The sequence below is a fragment of the Pagrus major genome, chromosome 5, assembly GCF_040436345.1.
Source record: "Pagrus major chromosome 5, Pma_NU_1.0".
Lineage (NCBI taxonomy): Eukaryota > Metazoa > Chordata > Actinopteri > Spariformes > Sparidae > Pagrus > Pagrus major.
In genome coordinates, this window is record NC_133219.1 from 33,044,931 (window position 1) to 33,072,814 (window position 27,884).

At 41.0% G+C, this 27,884-nt stretch overlaps 1 protein-coding gene across 2 annotated transcripts in view; it reads right to left on the reverse strand.

The window, feature by feature from the left end:
• Positions 1–27,884, reverse strand: part of aopep (aminopeptidase O (putative)) — a 78,248-nt gene that overhangs the window by 25,053 nt on the left and 25,311 nt on the right. For both annotated transcript variants that reach the window (XM_073467250.1, XM_073467249.1), the window contains 6 exons: positions 21,221–21,323; positions 20,124–20,231; positions 19,541–19,584; positions 16,625–16,685; positions 11,599–11,661; positions 10,241–10,327 (listed from right to left, as the gene is read on the reverse strand). In XM_073467250.1, coding sequence (XP_073323351.1) covers positions 10,241–10,327; positions 11,599–11,661; positions 16,625–16,685; positions 19,541–19,584; positions 20,124–20,231; positions 21,221–21,323 — 466 coding nt within the window. The remainder of the gene's footprint in view (positions 1–10,240; positions 10,328–11,598; positions 11,662–16,624; positions 16,686–19,540; positions 19,585–20,123; positions 20,232–21,220; positions 21,324–27,884) is intronic.

A 27,884-nucleotide genomic window follows, 5' to 3' on the forward strand; every position in this document is an offset into this window, starting at 1 on the left:
GTGAGCTGTGTTAATGTTTCTTTGTTGGTCTTTGTTTATTTTGTGTCTTTGTATCTTTTAGGATTACTCTCTTGAACATTTCAAATATTCTTCAACTGCATACTGTGAACTTTTGTACACATTTTTATAATATCTTTCAGTACTTTATAGTCCATTTTCTATTTTCTATTTATGCTTCTTGACTTAGGGTCTCTGCTTTTTATCTTTCTTCTTTTTTTCCTACCTTTTTCGTTATTGTTATGCACAAAAACACTGAGGCAAATTCCTTGCACGTTAAAACCTACTTGGCAATAACCTCCATTCTGATTTGTGCGTGTGTTTGTGTACATGTGTGTTGTCTCCTGTGTGAACTCCAGGCTGGCTGGGCTTAAGCAGTCTGAGCTGACAGAGGTATGCGGGATGGACTAAGCCCAGATATCTGTTGCACAGACAGACACACACACACAGCTGTGCACCACCACAAAGAGACACACACACACACGGGCAAAGAGAAAAAGAGGTAGATATTATAGGACACCACAGAAACGGGAGAATAAGATTAAGAGAGACCATCACAGAGACACTGACAAGAAAAAACAGATGGAAAGAAATTTAAAACGTGTTGTTTACTCTGCATCAAAACCCCAGGAAGACAATCCCTCTGTCTTTTTCCAATGATAAGAGCACATCAGCTTAGCAACACATGATATCCCAGACTGGGGAGAGTGGAGCTGAAGCTGTCACCTGTAATATGGCTGCTGGCTACGTGTCTGTCTGACTGTCTTAATACTAGATTACTCCAGACTTTTGAAACGATTAAGAAAGTAGTTTTATGTTGTCATCCACTGGTAGTGTGAATGACAGTAAACACGGCTACATTGTTGTTATTCAACATGTTGACTTGTCTGCAAGCCAATTTGCCTCTATTTCACAGCATGTTATTCCTTGTAAAGGGACAAAAATAAGCTCAAAAGAGATCTGAATTTTTAACACCTCTTTTTGGAAACGAGCACATTTCTTGAGCCGTCAATTAGTGGATGGATGGAAGCACAAGAAAATTGACTATTTTTGTTTGTCTATTATTCATTTTTGAAGCAAAATACCAAATATTTCCGTGTTGCAGCCTCTCAATTGTAAATCTTTCTAGTTTTGTAATTCAACTAATTATTTAACTGGTTTATTCTGTTTTTAGTAATTGGTCTGAAAATAAAGCTATTTTAGAGACTAACATTTAAAGGAGACCGGTCAAGCATGGATTTAGCACTGCAGCTCGTTTGCTGTTAGCGGTGCTGACTCAGGTGTGTGTGGACTGACCAATCAGAACAGACTGGGTTTTTGGGAGGGGGGCATTAAAAATATAGGAGCTAAAACAGAGTGGGAAGAGGGAATACAGAGCTGCAGCACTGGACAGTATGAGTAAACTGATGTGTGTTTTGAGGACTGAAGCATGTAAAACTATTGTAGTAGTTACCCAAAATAAAATTATAAAATTATGAACCTGAAAATGAGCAAAATATGTCTCCTTTAAGAACTCTTGATGCGTATTTTTCAATATTTTTTATTTCATGGTCCACATGATTAATCGCAAAATCTGCAGTTTAATCAAAGTGAAAATGATTGTTAGATTCTGGCCCGGATATATGCACTCTTATTTCAGAAAATGAATGGGTTGAAATATAGTATATCTTTCATCCATGTAGCATTAGTCTAGAATTATTTGTGCATTTGGGTTCTTGACAACAAGCCTGTTAAAATAATGGTTAGACCATCAATTTGTCTCTGGTCTTCCAGAATTTGGGATAGACTTAATAGTAGCATAAGTTACAGGAAAAACACAGCTGCTTTCAAGATATAAACCTGATCATACAGCGTGAATACGACTGCGACCTCAACAAATGAGGACAGGGCATCATAAGCCAGACAGTCTCTGTGAAAACAAGCTCCCCCCAAACACACCATCAGATATCTCAGACACTTAGTTATTGGTTTTATGTGCAGTCATTTCTATAATCTGCAGTGTCTATGAGCCTAGTAGCATACAGCTGATATCACTTTGCGTGCATGCACGTATGCGTATCTGTGTGTGTGTTTTTGACAAGGCTAATTGCGTCAGGGCTGTCTGAGAGCGCTGTCGGCTCCCCAGTCATTACCAGGAAAGACAGATGTTTTAGAACTCAGCACGCCGCAGTCGTACGCGCACACACAGACACACAAACACAACATTACGTACTGTACCTATGAAAGCTATGAGGTGACGCCTAAATCGGGTTTAATGTGTAAAGCATTGATTCATTTCCCACCACTAAAAAAGGCCAGCTCCATTTTACGGCCGACCCGATATTGAACATGACTCTACACTAAATATCTGTCCAAAGCGTCACCAGGTTAACACCATGACCTCCACGCTACAGTGCGTTTTTATAGCAGGGCATTATACTGAATGTCTAAATTTGTGTTTGAATTGACTCCAAAATGAACAATGTGTGTTTGTGTGAGCGACGAAGTGCTGTGCTTGTTTTGTACGTATCGTGGCAGCCATATTCAGCCGGCTGTGTTCTCCCTCTCTCTCTCTCTCTCTGTCCCTGATGTGTTTTCCATGTGTGCTGGAAAGACAAACACAGCTGCACTTTAATGACACTCAAATGCTTCTGGGATTCAGAATGCATGTGTATGCGTGCATGTGTGTGCGTGCGTGTATGTGTGTGTGTGTAAGGGTGTGTGTTCTTTTTTTTTGACCACTTCAGTGAAAAGCCTGTTGAAGCTACTCTTTCTCTGTTTAACTACCCCTCACTCTACTCCCAGAATTTCTCACCGCAACTTCTGTGTACGTGTGTGCGACTTCATGTGTGTGTGCATGCATGCGAGTGTGTTCCTCAGAGAGTCATGAAGCCCTAAGTGGTATTTCTGAGCAGCCATGGCTGCCATGATATGGTGTGTCAGCATCGTCAACCCTGACTGGGAATCTCTTTACACCCCGCCCCCCTTTTTTACTATATATCACCCCCCATTCACAATCACATCATATACATCTATACAAATAACATACACACATGCACGCACGCAGACTGCAGGGAGTCCCCAGACGAGATGAGACAGGCTGTGAGCTTCAAATGACCCCGAAAACAGAACTGCTGCTGAGTGATAAATGAGACAAATACACGCTGGCACTCTCTCGCCTCTCACTTTCTTTCAGTCTCGCTCTCCCTCATTAACACAACACAAATGGAGCCATCTCCTCTCTCTCCTCTCCTCCCATCTCCACACATAAATCTTCCCATCTCTAACACTTTTGCCGCTGATACATTTTAATTTTCTCCTAGTTCTTTCTTTTTTCCTCTAGCTTTTCACTACCTATGAAGAGGGAAAAACAATTTTCACTCTCCATCAGCACAGATGTCACTTTGGTTGTATTAAAACGCAAGTAATTGAGTGTGAACAACTTAATTTTCTATTATTTCTTGGATCCTGTCAAGGGATTAAAATGGGGCTTGACAGAACTACAGCGTCTCGATACATCAGTCAGACAAAAACACGGTTCTGTCTGTCATGTACACTTTTGCAGACACTATGCAGATTTTACTTTCAGTCAGTTTATTCAGTCATATCCTGTCATTCCACGCCATGAGTTTTACAGGTTAAACTCTGGAGTCATATATAGTCGACCAGGGCAATAAAGCATGTGGACACAAAGCTGTGTATACGTCCAGATATATAGCTTGCTGCGTCACAAAAAGGCACAGACGCAAACATTGATTCAAAAGGACACACGAGAGGACTGACTTTCATTGGCAGGTAATGCTGGATCAACAGCTTATCGATGCGAAGTCAGTGTGACAGGAGGGCGAATCAAACGGCAGTTGTTTGCCACACTGATCCCTTGATTCCCATACAATCTGTTCCTCCTGGTCAGCACTTTTCTCAACAGTTGCTGCAGAAAATGACAAAGCCAGTAAGATACTTTTATTGATCTGTTGTTTTACTACAGCTCTGTTGTCTCTTTAGATGTCCTGGACTCTTCCTCTCTCCTTTGATTCTCTCCTGCTCTTTCACTGTCTCTCGCTCTCTGTCCGAGCGCATGCGTTCAGCCTTGAGGGACCTTTCATCTAGCGTACTGGGTTAAGGTTAACCCTAACCCCTAACCCTTTCAGCCACCATACAAAGCCTAAGTAGATTCGAGAACTGTTACTGTACAAATCCACCTGTTTATCTGGCAATCCATTACTCGTGAACAACACCTCCGCCTTCAGCTTCACAACATGAAGTCTCTATCATTGGAACAAATGCCACCAGGGCAGCTCAGACGGATCTCACAAGACCGGCAGAAAGGAGCCCAGAGAACTGATGCATCTCTCATTGCTTGATCTCTCACCTGAAACGAGTCTGCAGTGGAGGTCCCTAATAAGCAGCTTGATGTTTCAGACAACACAGCTTCCACTTTGACAGATGCACAGAAACCCTCCATCCTGATAAGGTTGAATATTCAACAAGGTACGGAAGAAAACATAAACAATAATTAGACACACACCGCTGCATGTAATCGGTTCACACAGCCCGTAATATTGCAATGTGAATATTCCATTAAAGCAACAGGATGGATTTCTTTGCATGAGCTCTGTATGTTCGAGTTGTGCTTCCATTTGAAGACAATTAAGGGGTTGTGGCTCACAGTAGTGGACTTAGATCATCCCCAGTTGGTCTGATAATAGAGGAACACGCACACACAGACACACACGCACGCACGCTTTTCTTCCGACCATTTCCCATCCTGATGTGATGAAGTCTGGCCGGAAACAGCCATTTCCCTGAATGTTCCCATCTCTTCTCCGGCATACTCCCTCATCCCTGATTCATTGCCAATAAATCACAGAAGGGGAGAGAAACAGAAAGAGAGAGACAGGGCAAGAAAGAAAAAGAACGGGAGAAGGAAGGGGAGACAGCAGTATAAACCCAGAGACGATGCACGGGAGATGAGAGAACAGAGATGAAGGAAAACCAGATGTGTGATGTGTCCTCGTCAAGTTTGAATTTTCGTACGTGGCTGAGTATGCTTTGAAGTGGTGATGTCTCATCAAAGAAGACAACAACAACGCAGATGCCATGAAAACACCATAAGCGAATATGCTTTATTTTATGGGTACTGGTCAAACTCTGAATAATCAAAAGAGAGGAAGAGATAGATTGCGAAAGACAAGCAGACGAGAGTATTGTTATTCAAGCGTTCTTATTATGGACAACAATTTATTACCCTTCTGAACACAACACACATTCGTCTTTTACGTTTCACAGACTGAAACAATTTTCCACATTGCTCTCCTGCCATTTTTTCCTATCCTCCACTTACACAAGCCTATTATGGCAGAGTAATGTACTGTGCACCACCTGCAAACCCCACCCAACTGAAGAGGCTCTTTGATCGTGCCCTCCCTGCTGTTTACCCTCCCACAGGGGCTCCAGTTACCACTACTACCTCCCCTGTCAAACCATTAACATTGCACCCAAGCACAACACAAGGGATTTCAGTCACCACTCGAAGTCGGTTCATTTCTCTGTGGGTTTAAATTATCTCCTAAAATAGAACTTAGTATCTGTGTCCTTGTGGCAAACCTGCGCTGCGGTAAGAGCAAAATCCTCTGTGTTATTTTACCTTGGAGGCCTTTAGCCTGACAGCGGTAGAGATAAAAGTTCCCTGTTTGAGTCTGGACAAGGACTTCTTTTTTTGTTTTTTAAAGATTATTTTTAAAAAAGACCATTTTTTGGGGCATTTTCTGCATTTATTTGATAGTGACAGGTGAAGAGGCAGACAGGAAACAGGGAGAGAGAAGGGTATGACATGCAAAACAGGTCGATGGTGCAACTGTTTGGCTACCAAGGTACATCCGGATGAGGACTGTTTTTTCCCAACTCTCTGTCCTCTAATTCCTCTACATCTCTCTACTATTGGCTCATAATAAAGCCATTTAATGCCTTAAGAAATACGTAGGAAAATAGTAATAATCTAGTCAACAAGTCGGTATCAAGTAGTTGTTAACTGGAGATTCGGATGCCCCTTGAGTGAAACCATCAGACTAAGTTGTTGTTGTACCACTTCACTGCTGTCAACTAAAGATGAGGAAGTGTGAAGAATGTCTGAGATGTTTGCATTCTTGACCTTGCAAACAATAACTGGTGTCAATCTTTTAATAAGTTAAAAGTGTACTTTCGATATTCAACTGATTCTCAAAAAAAACCAAAGAAATAATCAAAAGCTAGTAAGTTCACCTTAACTGAGGGGTGAAAGTAAAAAATATTTTGATATTAAGCTGATTCTCTGAATAAAGGCTTTCAATAAATCTCATTGTCTTCGTCAACTGATAAAGTCTGGTCATTTGTCATAGAGATAGCTCGACTGTCAAAACACGGATCACCTTACCAACTATGACAGCTTGTTATCATGTGTTCAAATCATATTAAGTCACCCGTTAAATGAGCTATCTCCGTGACAACTGATAAATCTTAATCCATGAGATGTGGTTGAAAGATAGAACGTTGGCCTTGAGTTAAGATTCTCAGATATCCAGGCCATGGTTTAGAAGTGCTTGGAACCACCAGCCTTAGTCATACAAAATAAATAAATACTGTTACAGTAAGGTTGCTTCCTGATCTGACAAATCTGAACTCAAATGAACGCTGCCTCTTTCAACAAATGCCTGTACAGTTTGAAGCTGTTTCTCTAAACCTGTTGTTGTTCACATGTCCTCAGCAACAAACATGGTTGTACGTGTTTTCTCAGTAACCCGTTCCATCCAGGAAAGAACAGATTGCCAAGTAGGTGCAACTGAGGTGACAGAGTGACGCTGAGATGGAGGCTGACTCACTGTCAGGTTTTAGCGGCACACAGAAACATACCAAAACAATATAAATCAAATTTTTTGGTGATTTGTAAATCTGATCTCAATATCCACCAAAATAACCCTCATTCATTTAAGGGACATTAAAAATAATGCAGCCTTACATTCAGAGAGGGGAGCACTGTAAAGATAAAAATAGAGCAGTGCAGAACAATTTCTGCAGGAATGACAAGAATTCAGGATTACACCATTTCCTGGATTTGTTTATCTAGGGGAAGAGCTGTGTAAACACTTGCTATATACAGAACCTTATCACATCTGCACCAAAGGCGCTAGGATGTGTCATACGGTAGCAAATATGTTGTTTTCTGGTGCAGAAATGTGAAATAGAACTATACTAATCTTAGATATGGAGGTCATTTACCCCAGTAACTTTAAATCAACTGGTAAAGATATGATTAAACGCTTAAGTAAGAGTTAAAATAATGTTATTTCTGAATTGCAGCATCTGTCAGCCATTAAGTCCATTCCATGACCGCTGAGAGTACTGAACATACTGTACTGCAAAGCTGCACTTTGAGGTTCAGGAGAGGTTTAGTCATGTTGTGATACTTATTGATCATCTTTTAGGCATTTCACCGTCGAGCCCAGCTAATCAATATAAGCCCAGATCAATTACAACTTACAGACAGCATCTTTAGAAAGCGCAGGAGCATGTCGTTCCTGGGAAAAGTTGGCCACGGTCTCCCGCTATTCACAGCTCTTTTCCCCTACAGGGTTTCCTGTCCTGATCAGCAGGGGCAGACGGACCCTCTCATTACGGCGACCGCAGATGAAAATGAGAGCAAAATGAGGCCCATTACCACACGGGCGTGACTAATATCCTTCTACAGACCTTTCCACACACACTGGACGCACGCACGCTCGTCACGCACGCAAGTTACACGTGTACACGGGAGAAGTCAGACGCACACACTAAGACGCGTGTGAATCAATAATGTAACAGAAACAAAGACGAGGGGGAAGTTGGTAATAAACTCCGGCTTTATTAAATGGACCAGATCTTGGGCTTCTCCGTGGGGGGTGTCTGGCTTCTCCCACTGAGTGCATCTATATTTTTGTGAGTGTGTGTATGTGTGCGCGTAGTCCCTAATCATCCATGATGTCATTAGCACTAAATGCGACCCTGGCTCAGCCTAATTCCTGCCCACTAAAAGTCCTAGCTTCTCCGTTCCCTCCCTCACCATCTCTGCTCCTCTCCGCTTCCTAACCGCTCTTACATCATTTGACCAGCCCTGCGATATTTCATCTCTCGTGAGCTTCTCTCAGCTCTTCGAATATCCACTCTTGCTCTTCATTTCCTCAAATGCCTGCAACGGATTCATTACCTTACTGGAATTCATAATCAACCAACCATCTAAAATCCTTCCAAAATATCTATTCTGCTCTACTTTTCTACCTTTTCTTCATCTCTTTCTCTTGCCATGCATTTGTTCCATCACCTATTTATTCTCTGTCCTGAAGGATCTTCTGCTCTTTCCTTTCCCTTTGTGTTTTTCCACCCAAGTGCATCATTTCGTGGCTGGAATTCATGTTTCCATTCCAATTTGAATTGATCTAAAAGATAACCACAGGGGATACATAATGCCCAGCGCTGGCTTCTAGTGCTGTTTTTTATATATATATATTTCTCTCTTGTAGCTCTATGCTCCAGTTGTAACTTCATCTGATATATCCCAACTTTTTTCTTCTCCTTCTACCTTCCTGTCTCCTGTGTTTTAACCGCCTTCCCTCCTCCTTTGCCGATCGGGTCCGCTGAGTGATTTATAGCCTTGCAACAGGCTGGTAGACGCGGGGAAGAGAAAGGGAGGAGAGGTAGATGAAAAGAGGAGGGGTTGAGTAGAAATTGGGGCTGTTTGGCGTTTGAAGTACATGAAGGAGTAATATAAAATACACCTGGTCCATCCATGGGGCACTCTCTGTGCACAGAAACAAAGGGGAGGAGAGAGGAGAGGGCCGGGCCACAGGGGGAGAGAGGGGAGAGAGGTGGATGGAAAAGGGGGGAGGGACCACTTCGTGTTTCCTTTCAGGATGGCTTTTATGGTGTAACTTCAAACGCTGACCTCCCACACCCCCGCCCCCTTCATCCCCCCCTCCTCTCCCTCGCTCCATCCGTCCGTCCACTCGTCCCTCCCTCCTCTTTCTCACTATTGTGTATGGCCAAGTGGACAGTAATTGGCTATTCTTTCATGAGACTGATTTCAGCACCCTCTGCCCCCCCCCCACAGGAAGAGGCCCTTTTTGCTGCCCCTTAGAAGTGAGCGCATTTAGTGTGTATGTGTGTGTACGTTGTAAATATGCCAGACGGTAGGTATCAGGTGGTTGAAGGGGGCTGCACTGGCCGCGGACTCCACAGGCATTTCATTCACCGTGCGCTCCAAATTACAACACAGGAACTGGAGATAATCTGATCCAGAAAAATCATGTTCCGACATGAGGTTTTATAAAACACTGTCTGGATTTCTGTTACAGCTTAAACATGTATACCTTCGCTTGTGAATAAAGCTTACATTACATCTGTTGAAAGAAAGCGATGAAGAGAATTTACAGCCCTCAAAAGTCACTGGATACAATACACACAATATTCTTGGCACTGAATGAGTTTTATTTTCACTTCTAAAACTGTATTCAAAGACACCCAGGGGCACTCACTTAACTTATTCATGCCATAAAACGTACCATACAAAAAGATGAGAGGCTTTGCCAATGTTTCCTCGAGTCTGAGCATATTGAGAGTGATATATAAAAGCTGCTCTCGTCTCGCTAATGACTTCTGGCCCTCTGTGGCTTATAGATCAGTGTGCGTTCATTAATGATACAGGCGTGTGTGCAAGTGTGTGCGTCAATTAGTGGGTGGAGGGGATTAGCCGTCCCTAGAGAACCCTAATTAACACTACACACACAGGCAGAAACCAGCGTTTTTGGATATGTTTTTATGGTATTTTTCAGCATTTTATTTGGTAGTACAGAGAAAACTGACAGAAAATATTTGACGAAGAGAGATTGGGATGCAATAAAGGTTCAAGGCCAGATTCAAACCTGGAGCGTTGAGGCTAATGGGTTTCCTCCCACTCCAGACAAACGCAGACACCATCCCACACACACATTGGCCATGACCACACACAGAAACAGAGGAGGCTATGTGATGTATACAAGCTCTTAAAAGGTTAAATACGTGGACGGCGACACAACATAAACACAGACTTAAACAAGTACAGGGTAGTCTGTCCTTGCAGACACAACACATAAACACAACTGGGGATAATTGTGTTGTTCAGCTCAGGAAGAGCTACTTGAAGAGAACAGGTAGATAGAGTCTTCCACAAGAGAAAAGAGTTTGGGGTATACTCTTAATACAGTAGAGTGTCTCCTACCTCTTTGTAGTTCACCTTGGGCTCTATTCTCTTCCGCTTTCTGCCCTTCCCCTGATGACTCTGACTGAGGAGAATCCATTTTACAACCTGCAAGAGGGAGGATGGGGGAGGCGGGGGGGTGAGGTGGGGAAGGCGGGAAAAAGAAGAGAGGTAGAAGTAGAGTCAGACAGAAACGTGGCATTGTTTTGAGTGAACGGGATGAGACGGTGTGAAGGAGAAACGAAGGAATCGGAGAGGTGTAACGAGGTCATAGGGAGGAGAAAGGAAAAAATGAAAGGAAAGGAGAGGCAGAAAGTAAACACAAACAGACTTAAGGCGCCACTCCGCATCTCTCGAGTGGAATGGCACACAAGAATATATATGTACACTCTCAGCGAGCCACTGAAGCCTTGACAGAGTGCAAAGTAGACACACAGATGAAAGTCTAAAGCTCCTTCTCTTCCTCTCTTTCCCCCTCTCTCTCTCGTACACGCGCACATCAATTCCAACCTTTCAGCGCTCACTCGTGCTCCATATATAACCATCGCAAAACGGCCGGCTGAGACAAAAGAGTAATAGTGAAAGTATGTTGCTGTGACGGAGCCTGGAGCGCAGCAACTCCCTACACCATAGATCTCCATTAAACAGCCAATCACTATCAAGGCCAAACTCTATTTCCTCTCCTCCGTCTCAGTTTATATCACAGAATAAATACACGGTCGTACAGTTTTGAAACGTTGAAGAAAAGTACATAAAGTGGACGAGTCAGTCCAAGCATTCTGTGTATTTTTAAGGCATTTGTAACACATTTGACAACTATTCTCTTCAGGTCTGACTGGGATTCATCTAAACGGACAGATAAGTGGGAGTATGGGAAAATATAGTGCGAAGCAATTAAGAACAACATGGGAGCTTTATGGGAAATCTGATAGGCGGCACAGAATGACACGCAACAGATGTACAGCGCTGCGTGCCGCACTTCACTCAGAGACAGACAGAGGGAGAAGAGAGAGACCGAAGCAAGGAGCAAAAGAGAGGTAGATGGAGTGCAAGGGAGGTAGAGATAAGAGATGGTATCAAACAATGTGAAACAGAGCGTTTAAACGAGGGGAAAACAGAGACCGGGGGAATAACAGTGGCAGAATGACTGAGTGAAGGGAAAAAAGGGAGTGATGAGAATCAGATGACAATCATATCAAGCAGTCTAAGGTGCAATGTTTCAAATCAGAGAGCTGCCCCCGAGTCTGTCTGCCACTCCCTGAAGACAAGAAGAAGAGACTGGGAAAGACAGGAGAGAAAGAGAGAGAGACAGAGGGAGAAAGAGAGAGACAGAGACAGAGAGAGAGAGAGAGAGAGAGAGAGAGAGAGAGAGTGCTTACCTCTGCTTTGACTTCTTCCACCAGCCTCGCCTGTGACCACACGGCGCTCCTTTCATACAGCCACTGAACGACAGAGAAGAAGGGGAAAGCAGTGAGCCGGGGGCAAGTGATCGGGACAGAGTGGAATGCTTTGCAGAGGCAGAGAGAGAGAGAGAGAATGAGAGAGAGAGAGAGAGAGAGAGAGAGAGAGAGAGAGAGAGAGAGAGAGCAAGCAGAGCAGGAAGGGGAGGGGGAGAGAGGAGAGGTGGGAGGAGAGGGAGGAGGAGGTGGGAGCGCGATCACTTGTTCCTCTGACGGAAACTCGCGAATTGACTCCGGAGGATGAGAGAAAGGAGGAAGAGTGGAGGAAAAGAGAGGAGGAGGAGGAGGAAGGAAAAAAAAAAACAACCTCAATAACTAGCAACTACAGGACGGACAGTCACCTCGCTGCTCTACACATCCACTCCTCCACCATCACACACACACACACACACACACACACACACACACACACACACACACACACACACACACACACAAACGTAGAGCCGTGCATGCAAACACACACCTACGCACGGAGAGCAGCTAGTAGGCACAAACACACAGCACTTACTCTCTAACCTTATTAAGGCTTTCAGCAGAGCTCGAGTGATGTGAATCACATATCAGAGCGATGACGGCGCACGCTTGTGTGTGTGTGTGTGTGTGTGAGTGTGTGTGTGTGAGATTGAGAGAAAGGTAATGACACATCATACAGACGCAGCAGCGACATATCATATTCATGCAACCTAGAACACACACGCTACACATATGTTCCCCACAAACGTGCGTCGTTCCGGCTTTTAGCGTTACCATAGCCACACGCAAGGTTCAATACTTTAACTGCATGCCTGAGTGCTTTCTCTGTGTATTATACAGATACTCCAGCAGAAATAGCATAAAGGTGTGTGTAGAAGCCAAGGATGGAGGGAGAGAGGCAGACACAGAGAGGTACGGAGGGAGAGGGAGGTGTTAGAGTGGGCTGTATAGGACGTAGTGAGTGTTGAAGCAGTAAATTGGCATTGTGTAACAGGATACCACACATAGCTCTTTTGCTGCCTAGATCCCCACTACCATTCCCTGAATAGCAAGGCTTTTGTCTGCCTCAAACTCTCTCTCTCTCCAGCCCGCGCCCCCGTCTGTGTAGTGTCTCTCCAGTGAATCAATATCAGATTGCGTGTCAAAAGTTAAGAAGTTACACCTCTTACTCATAAACACGCATGAGAGGCAAATAAATCACATCCCTCATTCAGTGTAAAGTAGGGATTTGTGATGTTTTCGGAGAGTGTTTTTAATTGAATCATTTTTTTTTACTTGACTTCTCTCTGCAACTACGGACGTCCTCCAAAATCAAAACCAGATTTACTGCCAATTGGTTTTCACTGAAGAGGAATTTTCCTTGGTGATTTGGTGAATAACAATAAACAGAGTAAGAAGATAAAAATAAAGAACGATAGAAAAGCAAGTGCTGCAAGTCAGGAAGCATAAACAGAAGAGAGAAAACTGACAATAAATTTTATTTTATTTACTTAATTTTTTTATTTTAAAAAAGCTGTTTTTTCGTCTAATTCTGCGATTCCTGTTTGTATCCCGTGTAATCCAATGTCTCTGTGCAAATATATTTATATCTTTTAAACTTTTCAGTATATCACTACAAACCATGTATGTATTACTATTGGTGCAATTATCATGTGCAATCGCCCTTTTTGGTCATATCTGTATGTGAAAGAGGAAAAGAGTGTACAGTCAAACAGATCAAATATTTTCTATTTTTATCTAGTTTTTTCATTTATTTCATTTTTATCTTTCACCAAATCACTGTTTTCCTTCGCTTACCACTCTTGAGCTGCTGTAACAAGTACATTTCCCCAGTAAAGGGATCAATAAAGTCATATATCATCATATCTTATCTTTATAATAAGCCAAACCTGTCAAATTCACAGTATTTAATGCAGCGTATCTAAAAATAAGTGTAGGTAAACTTTTCTAAATAGAAATTTAAAACATCAAGATTTGAATCAAGTAATCCGATCAAAAATAAGTAAATGAGACAAAAATATAGCCAAGACTTTGATGACAATTCTCAGAATTTTGCAGTATTTCATCTTTAACGCTGCCAACACAGCTGAGTCGCTACAGTATTTTCAAGAAGTATCAAGGTTTGACAGACAGCCCTAATTTTCAACAGAGAAAGTATGAGCTCGTTATTGGCACTCTTTTCTTTGTCACATGAGCCGAATTAGTTATTTTTTAAAGCTGCTCTGACTACCTTGAGGTAAATCAAAATCCAGTTTCTTCCTGGGAGAACAGTAAATGTTTAAGTGCTTAAAAACTAGGTAAAACTGTATGATTTTTAGCCACAAAAAAAGGCATTTATTGACAAGCAAGGCAGAAAAAGACGGACATAAAACTTTAATGTAAGTTCTAGGAGTTAGGAAGAGGGTATCAGACTGAAAGCACTGGTGAATCACGGGTAGTCTTTATTTAAACAAAGTATCTCAGCCTAGATCCATCATCCCAAAGGGAGTGCTTACTCATCTAAACTCTGAGGTCTAAAATAGGCCTGCAGTGGCCTTCCCATTTCACATCTCTCACTCCGGGATCGGTGAATGTCATTGTTTATTATTAGGCCAAACCATTTCCTGCCTTTCTCCAATTCAAGCACATTGTCGAGCGATAGAGGGAGGAGGGAAAAAGAGGAGGGAGAGACTTAAAATGTGGACATAATACACAAGCACATGCATTTGTAAAAGGTTTCAATTGATCTGGCTGATCTTATTAGCCGGTGACTGGCACATCAAACATAGAAAAAGCCTCGGTAAGAACACTCTAGCCAATCGCCCAATCAGGTGTGAGAAAACAGCAGTCCCTCCACACTGTCCTTCCCACCCTCAGAGGCCCCCCTGAACGGCTCCAGTTACATCATCACATAATCTAAAAGGTGAAGGTTCCCAGACAGAAACACAAGCACAGACACACAAAAATGCACACGCACACACAGTGGTAATTAAGATCAGTTACCATGGAGATGGGAGAATTGAAGAAGCTGTTAAAGTGGATTGATTGTGTGTGCGTGTGTGTGTGTGTGTGTGTGTGTGTGTGTGTGCGTGCGTGTCTGTGTGTGTGTGTGTGTTTGTGTGTGTGTGTGTGTGTGTAGCCTTGTAATTCTAGTATCTTATGACTGTGGCTGTTTCTCGATTAGAGGGCAGAGGCAGAGCAGCACTGCTCACCTTGTCAAGATTGAGTAACAGCCGGATAACAAAGGTGACGATAATGATTCAGCTACACTTTAATAAAATTAACTGCTTGATTATTTATCAAGAACTAGCCATGCAGACAGTGATTATCATGATTTTAGGAAAACCGACCTGACAAACTCTCAACTTTTCTTTCTCGTTGTTGTGAGTTTTTATGATGTTATCATCATCTGGGAGTTTCAAAATACCTACAGGCTAACAGTCAAGCGTCATTTAAGTTGTAGGATTGATATACTTACAGCTATTTACATCTAATATGAGACATAATTTTCATTATGAGAGCGTCATTACACCGCTATTTACAGCTGTTCAATGGTGAGATAAAGGCTATGCTGCGCCTGTCATTTAAAAGCAAATGCTTACAATACATTCAAAAACACAGAAAGTTTCTGTGCATGGAACCACAAGGATAGAGGGTATATGTATAATATGAGTACAACCCCAATATGTATATATATCCGGCAATATATTATGTTTTATCTTATCAACTTCATTGATTTTTGTTAACATGCTTATTCTGAATTTTGGAAAGGGGCAACAAAAGACTGGGAAAGTCCTCAAAAGGCTCACTCGTTCAAAAGCAAAAATGGGCTTAGGAACACATAAAACATAAAACCGTTATCCATTTGCAAAAAATTGCATTTCGTTTTTGTTTATGTTTGACACAGTTTCCCAGCTTTTTTTGGATTGGGGTTGTAGAATTGCCGTGATTTGAATAACACTGCTGCCAGTCTAATTGATTGATCTCACAAATTGATCTCAAAACCATACTGATGCATTATTTAGGATGATAACCATCAGGTATCTGCAGTCAATATTATTCGTGGCATGTGACTTTCAAATACAGCCAATCAAGCTGCAGCTTGTACAGCAAAGTTGTCACAGTCGCACCAAACTGAAGTAAAGGTGAAGTCATGTTATCCTTTACGGATTGACTCAACGGTAAAACCATAATAGCTATAACTTATGAGGTCTTCTGGACGTCTCAAAGTGTCGGATTTTAGACTGAGGTAAACCAGTTTAATCCAAGACTGGAAGAAGTCATCTCTATCATAACCAGAAACCAGTCTAATGAGTGCACAAAGACTAAGAAATTAATAATCTACGCACGCATGTGTCAGGTATGAAAGGAATCCAAGTGCAACTGTAAATAAGAAGTATTTCAACTGCTGATCACACTGGACAAAGAGAGGTTCAGAAAGCACTAATTATTACTCAATTGTTGCATTGTTTTTAATAATGAACTTTGTTCATTGATTTTTGATAATGTCGTGTTATAGTACTGCAGTAGGAAAAAACAACAACACCAGTGATCTTGGTTATATTTCACATATTACCATAAACATATTAACTTCACCCTTTTATTTCAGAAAAAACATAAAATAAATAAAATTAACAGAGAATGGGATCTTATTCAGGGGAACTGAGGAGGTAATTTTCTCTTTTACATCTTTCCAAGTTTATTTTACGAGCATTTCGATGTATATCAGATTTTTTTCAAGATTCAAATATTTGAAAAAGGGTGTTGTGTAGTATCAGTCAATTGTTTACAGATAGTACGAATTTATTTCATACATTACAGTCAAGTGTAGGTTTATTTCAAGTATAAATTGATTTAAAGTTAATTGTTTAATTAGATATTTTAGCTAGTTGGTATTTAGCCTTTTATGAAATCCTATTATCTATATTAAAGCAACAAGACCAAACTCTATATTATGATAAATAACAAAAGAAAGCAGGATTCTTCATACCTCTGGAATTCCCGGTCGATCGAGCCAGTCAGCATAAATAGCACTGAGGGTGAGGCCTTTTCTGCAACACAATGGCACAAGTGTTAGTACTATTCCTATTATTATAGCAGTGACTGTTATTGCCCAAGACACCGTATGAAAACATGGCTCTGGGAAAATATTGTTAGGGCCATGGCAGACTCCAGTTCTAGGCCAACACCTTAAACAAAAAGAGGGGCACACCCACTTTCCTATGCAAGGACAAGCAAACAGGCATGTACAGACAATGAACTGGATTTATATGTATGCATGTAGAGTAAGCACTAATGTCTGTATGTGTGAGTAGCTGCATGGTTTGCACATGAAAACGGTCATATTCCTTACACAAAACACTGTGACAGAACCGGCTTGCTAAGACAAATGTGCACACAAACAAACATTTCATAAGGAGTCCTCAGTGCGTATGCAAACTATAAAATATACAAAGTACACACCCAGAGTAACTAGACACCCCCCATCATTAATCCTGCCTCCGCTTAAAGGAAAATTCCACACTTGGTTAGTCTGAAGCTATTACTGTATATTAATCTGTGATATCCAGCCCATTAAAAGGGGTTATTTTGTAATGAAAAAGTTATAATTTACATTTTTTCTCTCAGTTATGCTCCTCTAACTGAAGCTCAATTAGTGGTTTCCCACACTGGTTAAAAATACTTTCGAAAGGACCTTGGTCTCATCAGAATATGCAGATAAGGGAATATCAATTGAAAACACATTTGCATCTTTTCTCTCTTTACATAATGCTTAAACGCTGCTTTTACATAGCTTAAACATATTTAGGAGCAAGCCGTTAAGTTGTGTAGAAGACCCAGAAACTCTCTTATTATCAATAAACTTCTAGAATACCATATCAAAATGAGATCTACTCCAGAACCAAAGATGTAACCGAGGAGTAATATAAATGCTGGATATACATTTTCTCTCGGTTCTGCTTGACAGTGTGATGGCCACAAGTTTCTGTCATCTTTTAAATCTCTCTTAAAAACACACTTTTTCAGAATGGCTTTCTCCTGAATCGCTTGCTTTTCACTTGGCTTGCTATTGGCTTTTACTGCAGTTCTCATTACATGCAAGAAAACTTCTTAATCTTTACCACTAATGGAGCCATAACGGGTTTAACCTACGTGTGTTGGCCATCTAAGGACTCAGACTCATGTTGTCAGCTCTACATTGTCTAAACTTGGTTCAACTCGCATCAGTCAAATTGTACTTAATCCACCTCTCAACGCTATGAGCTGGAGGCTAATGTTAGCCAATGTGCTCACAAATCAGTCTATGCGCACCATAAGTGTAAAATTTCATGGCAATCCATTCAATGCTTCTTGAGATATTTAACTGGCTGATCGACAGTGAGCCACACTGCTGCTAGAGTGGCTAAAAATGGTTTAAAGAGACTGGTATTTGTCGCAAGGTCAAGGCTGTGCTCCTTGCTTCCACACACTGGTAAAGTCCCACTGTGTCATTTCCTTTGTATTTGGCGGCAACTTTGGCAGATGGAGAGTGGGCGTTCAGTAAATTGAAGCTAATAAAAGTCTCTTTACACCCTACAGTGTACTAGAAAAGGTATAACTCCCCATAAAGCACCAATTTGACGGGACACTGGACATTAAAAAGATCATCAGTGACTTCACTGCTAGGAAATTTTAGCACTTGGCATGTGGGGTTGATCCATAGACAGTTTAATATACATATAAAGACTAAACATCTGCCACACCAAGAGTTGAGAGAGCATAAGGTAGGCTTACAAGGGATTACGTGATCATAGTTTTCTTGTGTGGCAAACAAAAGGTTAATACAGTTAATACACCACTTGAACTGTCAAATATGGTTTCATAATAGAAGATAGAGATCAGCTTTATGTCTCACGAGAGCAGACAAGACGTGTATCTACCAGTTTTTTCATGTTAAGCTTGATAACCTCATTTTTTGTTTTTCCCCTTAAAGTGATAGATGAGAACATACTGTCTTTTAGAAAGAGATGCCTGGAAAACAGGGGTCTTGTTAACACAAATCAATTAATGCATTGACTTTCTTTTTTTTTTTTTAAACGTGTGTAATAATTTGCATGTTCAGTTTTAAAACTAGTAAATTCCCCATTTAGTCTGTGGCAGGATACATGACCCTACACACACAGCAGCTATGACCCTCAACACTGAGTGTCTATTCTCATCCTAAACCTTCCCCTTCTAGCGGGTTGTTTACTGAAAGAGGCATCAGATCCAAATATTGACTGTCTCCAACTCCCTCTGTTTAATTCAATCAATCTCTGCTAGTCCAGCAGCACACTCCACATGACAGAAAAGGCAGGAGGAAAACATTCAGAGCAGACAAAAGGATGCAGAGGAGGAGAGGGGTAAGAAAAGAAGTGTTAAAATGCTGTGAGAAACAAAGTGAAAGACAGGCAGGGGCGAAAAAAGACAGGCAGAAGAAGAGGTTAATGAGGCAATCAGGAGAAATAGAGAACTGAATGATTAAGCGAGCGCAGGGAGGGAAAGCGAAAATTAGAAAGGAGGGGAGCAGGAGGAGCAGTTATCCTTTTACACTTCAATTAATATGAGAGTGGATGAGACTGCTCTCTTAACAGGATTAGTGTTGGGAGCTTTCACTGGTCATGTTTCCACCGCAGTACCAAGTTAGTCAAAGAACAGAGGCCAAATCAACACATGTACTTGACAGGAAATCTACTAATAAGAAGAAAACAAAAAGGAGTTGTAGGGCAAAGAGGAAATCATTGGACAGTATATCTTTGATTTGTCTGGAACTGGAAGCCAGGCTACCAATACTTGAGCCCAAATTAAAGTGGTTTTAATGCGTCTGGGCATATTTTTCATTATTCATGAATTAGACTGAGAGCATTATTCATAGGCACTTACATACCTCTCCATGCCGGGAAAGGTAATCAGCAGCAATCGGAGGAAATCCTGTCCAAAAAGAACAAGAGAAGACAAGCAGAAATGGAGACATTTAGTGTGGGAGGAAGAGAAAAAAAAAGAAAGAAAGAAAGAAAGAGAAAGGCATACCTGATCTTAAGTCAAGAGTGCAAGGTCAAAAAGTGTTTGTGTTATGTCCATTATTTAGTGAGAAGACTCAGCCTGCCACCACAGAAACAGGAGCCAGGTGGAACACATCACATATCACACACACACATAGACACAGACGTCCAGGTGTGATCACTCAGCTTCATGTCCCCAGCAGAATAAACACATGTGGCTGAGACGATGTAAGGTCATCTGTTTGAAATGCTGCTAGTGCATTTTCAACTATTGTAAAACAGTCGCAATGAAGCTTACATCAGCCTCCAATTAATTTATGCAAATGACACCGTGCCTCAGAGACAGGTCGTATCAAAACAGCTCAAATCTGAGCTCAGATTTTATTAGCAGCCTCTCGAGAAGCTGCAGGTCAACAAAGAGATTCAAGTTAATCAAGTAAAAATTAGTTTCCTGTACTACAGCCTCACCTGAGATAAAATGAGCTGCCCGTGGTATTTCTTCACAAATAATCTGAAGAAGTCGACAAATTGTTGCTCGCCCACTTGACTGGCCAAGAACCTGAGGAGGAAGTAACCCTGGACAAAAGACAAGACAAATAAAGACAACATAACACATCAAAGACAACAGAGAGAAAATAAGCAGCAACATCTATAGTTATCAATGGGGATGTGGGCAATTAGCTATTATGTCGATTAAATGTATTATTTTAATAATGAACACATTTAAACTGCAATTAATATCCAATAAGATGGTTCCCTATAAACCCTGGTTTCACTATGCAATTTTGTCTGGCACCGGGCCCAAAATCCCCTGAGAACTGAAGCTTGACTTGCAATCCAGGCTGGCAGCCTGGCAGCATTTTTCTGACTGTTTTCATTTCCCTATTATAAAGTAAATGAATGAATAAACATTGTGCCCTGTGTTCTTTGTAGTCGTTACTCTGAGGAAAAAGGATGTGACGCCAACAATAATACCACTTAGAAACACTACAGGGGCAGCAGTTGTCTGGTTCCACTTAAAATTAGATGGACAGTGTCTTCCTTGTCAAATGTTGCTTTACAAAAACAGAGAATTGCCGTATAAATGTTAATACCAGTTTACTGTGGCATCTAAGGTGTATTTATGTATTTGTTATGCAACTGCGTTCATTAAAATGCCATTGCATTAATCAGGCAAGTTTCCTGCAGATTTTTATTATTAACCAGTTATTTGTCAACTTGTATTTAGTGAGTTTAGTGACATTTAGTGACATTTTAGCAGCTTTTAAAACACAATTTTTGTTGTGAAAGAATATGATTAACGGTTTCAAATGGCTCTTTTAAAATATGCAACAATTTCTTGGACAATGTTTAACCTTATACATTTAATTGGGCTCAATTTTTTTTACTTTTAGACTAGTCGAGGTTTAAACATCCTCTTAAACTTCATGAAAAACGTCTACTGGATGCGTGGGCCAACCAAAACAACATTATAGAATTTTTATTTAAACGGTTTCCTTACTTTCTTACTACCTCTATTAATTTTTCCTTGTTCTTCCTCCTGATCTTTCCCACATTTATCTCACCTTGAGGTAGTGCACTTGCATGAAGGCTTTGTCAGGGTTGAGGGCATGTTTAACCATGGAGGAGCCAGACTCACTGACCTGTCCAGTTTTTTCCATGTTAGGTCTGCAGAAAGACAAACAGAACAGAGGCACAAACGAAAAAAAAAAAAAAAAACACACAAAGCTAAGACAGGTGAAGAAAATGGGCAAACTCAGTGGGAGATGTTCAGCACCAGCAATAAACAGGAAGGTGCGGAGCAGAAAGGATGGAGTTACAGAACCTACGCACAGAGTTTTTATTTTTTTATCCCACTCTGAGACATTTTAGTTGCAGGAAAACCACAGTTTCTCCAGAGCAAGAATACACTGTCAGCAACACTAAATCCAGCCACTCAGCCGGTCCTCTCAATGGTGAACACTTTGCCAAGTTGCCATACTTTGCCTGAGGCAGGCTGGAAATCAAGCTGTAGATTTATAATAGCATGCTATGCTGTTTATATGACCTCACAGAGCAGCGCTCTGACTTTACTGCCCATGACTCACAGAGCGAACATATAACACTTCGAGAGAAAAGCAACCCCTCGTCTGCAGGCACAAAAAAGGCACGCTCTAGGTTTTCGCTTTCCCTGTTACACAGACACAAATCATCCCTTCAACCTCCATAAACACATAAACAAACACACATAAAACCAATAAAAGCCAAACAAACAGGGCGCTGACGTGGGATGCTGTGCAATGATAGTTTCAGTTGGCCGGTATTGATCAGGCTGAGCAGATTAACTCAGTGTGCCAATAGGAAGGCCTTGAAGCATCACCCTCCTGCCAAGTCGATACGCTAGGCGCCTGGCCCACCAATCAATACACCCTTCATCACTGGTGAGCACTTTTCCACAGGACCACTTCATGACAGGGCCAGACACACACACACAAACACACACATGAACAGGGAGTGCAAAATCACACATTCAAATTCACACTCTGATTCGTGTGTGATGTAAAACCTCAATGTTTAATCTCTCAAGTGAGGCTTCAGTTGTGAGCCACAAGTTGGTCAAATATTTGATCTATTTGAGTCTTTGTCCAGGCATGGTGAGCAGCGGAGAAGCAGGGAGGGGGGGATGGAGTGGCACAAGAAGAAGAGGAGGAGGAGGAGGAGGAGGAGGAGGAAGAGGAGGAGGAGGAGGAGGAGGAGGAGGAGGAGGAAGTGTGGGAGAAATCAAGGACAGGAGATAGACGGGAATGTTTGGTTTGCTCAGTGGACTGAGAGGGAGGAAGTCATCAGTTTCCTGGAATTTCTAGATTCAACTGGACACTCTTAGAAGGACTTTCACCATGCAAATTAGGGTGTGTCCTTCATGATGGATGTATGTGGGCATGTCATATGAATGTTATGTGCAAGAAAAAATCACAATACCAATGACCTAATTGGGGAAAATCCATTTTGGAACATCTTGGTAATGACGCTCTGTGTCTGTACAATAAAAGCTGCCCATCAATATTCTGAGCCAGTCAGTGGACGAATGGATTAACAGTAAAATATGCCTGTAAAACACAAGGTTACAGCCAAATCCTGCATTATAGAATAAATAAAAAATCTCAAAAAAATCTCTTAAAAAATGTATCATGAATACAACATTTCCCCCTTTTCTTTTTTTTTTTTTTATCATGGAGTTATTTTTTTAAATTGCTCTCTGTCCAGTCTCCTGCCCATAGAGCCCATGTCTGTCTGTTACTACTGATAAGATGAAATAGACTCTTTTTAAGACAGCAGGACGTGCTGTATCCCTGGGAAATGGTGTGTGTGTGTGTGTGTGTGTGTGTGTGTGTGTGTGTGTGTGTGTGTGTGTGTGTGTGTGTGTCAGACAGAGAAGTACAGAGAAAAAGAGGGACTGAGGCAAGAGACAAAAACAATGACAGAACATGTATTTCCAGAAGAGAAAATGTGTCTGTTTCGTGCGTCAGAGATACCGGCGGCACAGCGCGGAGAGGAAAAAAGTTGATCCATCACTGCCGTGTTAGACAAAGGAACTCCACCCTTCCCACTGTCCAAAACCTGGGATGTATGGATGTGTAAATCCCCGATCTTTCGCCTTCTCTCTTTGTCGGAGATGATTTACTACAGCTTTAAGAGGAATCGCTGCCTGCTGCCTTGGAGAATCACACAATAGCTCAATGTATTGCAGAATAAATGGTGCTCTTATCTTGACTCGTAGGCCATGTGTGTGAGAGGGAGGGTGTTTGTCTCTGTGTGTGTGCACCCATACATACACCTGGGTGTGTCTGAGATTGAAAGAGAGAAAGAGCGGGAGGAAATCAGGAGCTATTAGTGACAGAACTTAATGTGAAACGTACACACACACATGCACACACACGCACGCACACGCAGAGGTTTATAGCTCCGCAAGCCATATCCTGACAAATTACACTGGGTTGACTGTGGAAACCGGATAAGGTAGAGCAGCACTCCCAGCAGCCCAGTGAATCAGCAGGGAGAATGGCGTCTGGCCCAGGCTGCCCTAAATATAACTCATCTGAAATGGACTGATAAACACTGGCCACTGGGGCCCCTTCTGGATCAAGGGGTGTCGATTGTGACCCACTGAACTTAGGAAGCGCCAATCTGCCATTTAGCCTTTGTGTGTGTGTCTGGTCTGTGTATACTGGGAAGGTTTTGCATATCTCTCTGTACATCCCATTGCGCTTTCTTTCCTTTCACTGGGTCTTTTCTAACATTTCTCTGTGCATTGTGACAACCAGCTTGTGTTTATTCATACTATGTTTGCCCACAGTTGTGATGCTAAACAGTGAAGCCGCAGCAGGACTCCGACTTACTGGCAGCCTAGCCCACATCAAAAAGTGGCATCGCCAACTTTGGCATAAACTAAGATCTTAGTTACATCTGACCTTCGTATGCCCCTTGAGTTTTCCTCTAAACAGTACCAAGACATGTATCATAGTATGACAGCCATGTGCAAAACCATGAGACTACAGATAGACAGAATGACAGACTAAATGTAAGACTGTAGAATAAACACTGGAGTAAAACTAGTAACAGCATCGACTGCAACGGGGTCAAAGTCACTGGCCAGAGAAAGATCAAGGACGCCACATACGATGACAGAGACCCTCCTTAAACAGAGATGGAGTTACAGTCACCCTCCCACAGATCCATGAGATGTGGTTAAATGCTGAAAGTTGAGATTTCTTGTCTCATATATACTGTTCCCAAGGTCAAGAATGATGTTGACTAACAGTGGGAAAGCTTTAGTGGGTAAAGGTCTGAAGGGAAAAATCTGATCATGTAAATTAACTGTTGGTCTGGTACATTTATAATATGCTATGTGCTAATTTGTCATGTGCTTATTGCCCACCACATTATTGTAACCAAGTAGGTGCCATTTTTTTTGTCTGTTTATTTTGTTTGTTTGTGTTTATTCTTTTTCTGTCCACTTCTTTTTGCTGGTGAAAGATCTTGTTATAAATGAAATGAAAATTTAAAATGATGAAAAAACCCATGTGTAAAACAAATAATCTATAGCTAATTTTGTTAGCCTTTGATTTAATTTTGCTTGGTAACACGTGTTGGGACATCAAAATTGGATACACTAATTGTTTCATTTTATTTCATATTTTAGTCATTTCTTGATCGTGTGTAGGGGGAGTCCTCTGAATTACTGTAAATTAGTGCTAAAAAAAAGGGAAAATAGGAATCTCCTTGAAAGAACTCATCCGTTTGAATCCAAGAAGCACTTATTGCTACCACTCCAATATATTGATTCTTGGACAGATACATTTTTCTTTCTTTTGGATGCATGCTGTTGTGATGTCCCACATCCTCTTGTATGTTGTGTTAGTGTTTTAACCCATTTCTGTGTATCAAATTTCCCCTCGAGGGACATTAAAAAGTCAGCAGTGAACTGAACTGAAGAAAATATTCAGTTATTATACATTTATTATTGGCAACTTTTTTTCATCATGTTAAATTGTATTTTTTCCAGGAAATTATTTTGAAATTATTAGGAAATTATTCAGAAATCACAAACTCACAAAATTATAACATTTTGTAAAATAATAACAGCATATGATTGTACAGTATGATCCTGATTTAAATTCACATTATGTAATGTTAATGGTCTCTCAATCATAACAAACAAAATACATAAGTAGTTTGGGTTCATGGGAGCTGTCGTCTTCATTGTTAAGGTCATATTTTAGCGTTTCATTATTGTTATGTTTAGTCACATTCGCCAACTTCCTTCCTCACTCTCTGACTCTCCCGAAAGTTATAGCAACAGGTGACCAAATGAAACGCACAGTTACCTTGATTAACATACAGATTTCTCCGGGTTTGAACATTGTTGGTGCACAACTCAGTAAAATATATGATAAAGGTGTAGTCATTCACAGACATTTTAATGCAGAAATTTACTGTTTTAATATATGTCATCAGTCAGTCTGTACTGACTGAATACTACTATTTATGTTACATTATTATATTTTCCATACGCAAAATCTATTTTGAATATGCTCTTGGCATTTTAAAATTGATAGACGATGACAAAAAATGGAGGTCAACAAGGGACACTGGAAACTGATAATTATGTAATTTTATTTTGATCCAGCATATATTATATATAAATGTCTACAAGAACCCCTTTTTTTTATCTCCTACGTTTGTCTTTTTCTCACTTGTTTCCATTTTTTTTTAATGCCGCTTTATGTGATTAGTGTTACGGTAGTTCGTCTGTACGTGTGTGCGTGTATGGGTGTAGATATTTGTATGTACTGTACTGTGTTACTATATATGTTAAAAAAAGACAACTAACTTTCCTTTGAGCTTTACTACAATGAACATGTTGATCGCAGTAGAAAAACATGAACGGGCAATTTGAAGCTATTAAAAATTGTTATTGCACTTGACTCACAGGCGGTGTGCAAGCTAATGAGATAATGTATGAGCAGGGCTCCTTTATGCCTCAACATGCTTTTTCCATTGCTACAAGATATGTGAGGATTAAAAAAGACTTTTCTTTGGGTGCCACTTAAGCAATTACTTCTCAATACTAACGTGTTTCCATGTAACCTAATCAGTCGAAATGTATGCATCCATGCATATGGGCACGTATGTCTGTGCATGTGTGAGTGCATATGTTGTTTGCATTTTTCAGATGTTAGTTTTATGTTGTTGATTTAACCCCGTCAGGTGCAGAGAAACCCAACCCTAATCCTCCTAATCACCCGTGCATCTGCCTCATAGGGGAACACCCTGATAGACTGTTAGACACACACAGCTCTCAAGTGCATGTTTAACCCTTTCACTCACACTCAGCTTCATGTTGTAAGGAATACCCCTGTGTCACAATAATTAATCCTACGATGTTAAGTCTCCATATTGCACAACATATACAGGAGGTTACCAGCATTTCAGTATGAAAACAACATATTTCCAAACAGAGCCACCCTTGATGCACTGAAACAGTTTAAAACAATGGCGAGCCTGAATTGATTTGAATTCTAAATACTATTAATTCATGAGTGTTTCCATTGTGTGACGACAACGCATTATTAGTGAGGTGACATTGTTAGAAGTTAGTGCCAAGCAGAAGTGCCATTAAATCAATAACACATTGATTTGCTGCTGCACTCTGTACGGTCTCTTACAAGCATGAATGTCAATAGCACACTATGCTACAAGTGTCATCTCCAGTGTTTTATTCATAGGAAGAGCCACTATATGAAAGGCAGACACAGTGTTAACAAGCCTGCCCTTAAACAGTTAACTCCAGGCTGGGGTTTACATCTATAATCCCCTGATGACACTGTGCTTCCACTGAAGATAAAACAAACAGGGTGTGGGTCCCACATTGTCAGGATCAGATGAAGAGTTGTGTGTTTGTGCGTGCTCGCTGTGCTTGTGTGAAGAGCTTCTCAAAAACATGACAGTACAGTACACCTGGATATACTTGCCTCACCTGCCACACCTGTATCCCTGGAATGAATACCTCAAGCTCACGTTTGTGTCTACACGTGTAGACACCAACAAAAGCTGGGCATACTTTGACCTAAAAAAGTTGACTGTGTCTCCTATGGTCAATTAGTGAAAGACAAATGCAGCTCATTCAAACATTTTCCTCTCCTCACTCTGTCCTTTGCCTATGCTCGTCTATGGCTAAACTTTCTTGAGTGTAAATTCTGATTAATTTACAGGTATGAAAGACATCTTGTGCTTCAGACTTAGGATTATTGTTTTGTACAGTAAAATGTGTTTTAGGAGTGGCTTTGCAAAAGTTAATCACTGGATTGATATACCTTATTTCTCACTAACAGAGTTCAGATTTTAAAGTTGAACAAAACCATTTCATCTGCCATCATGATCAATGTTGGGGCCCCGATTGCCGTGCCGACACACCAAATCAATACATTCTAATGTATTCTGATGATGCAGCTCGATTATCTCTGTTAAGAAACTGGGCTTCACCAACATGCCGTGAATGAAGCGGTTGAGTGGAGCTTATGACATTCATAAAGTTTCTATTGTTATCCATAAGAAAAATAATAAAATCTTGCAGGTATCTTCATGCATATATTTGGGTTTAGTGATTGACCTGTTATCCTGGAAAGAGCATATTGGATTTGTCTGCAAAAAAAAACAAAACAATACAAAGCTTTTCTTTTCTCCGCTGCA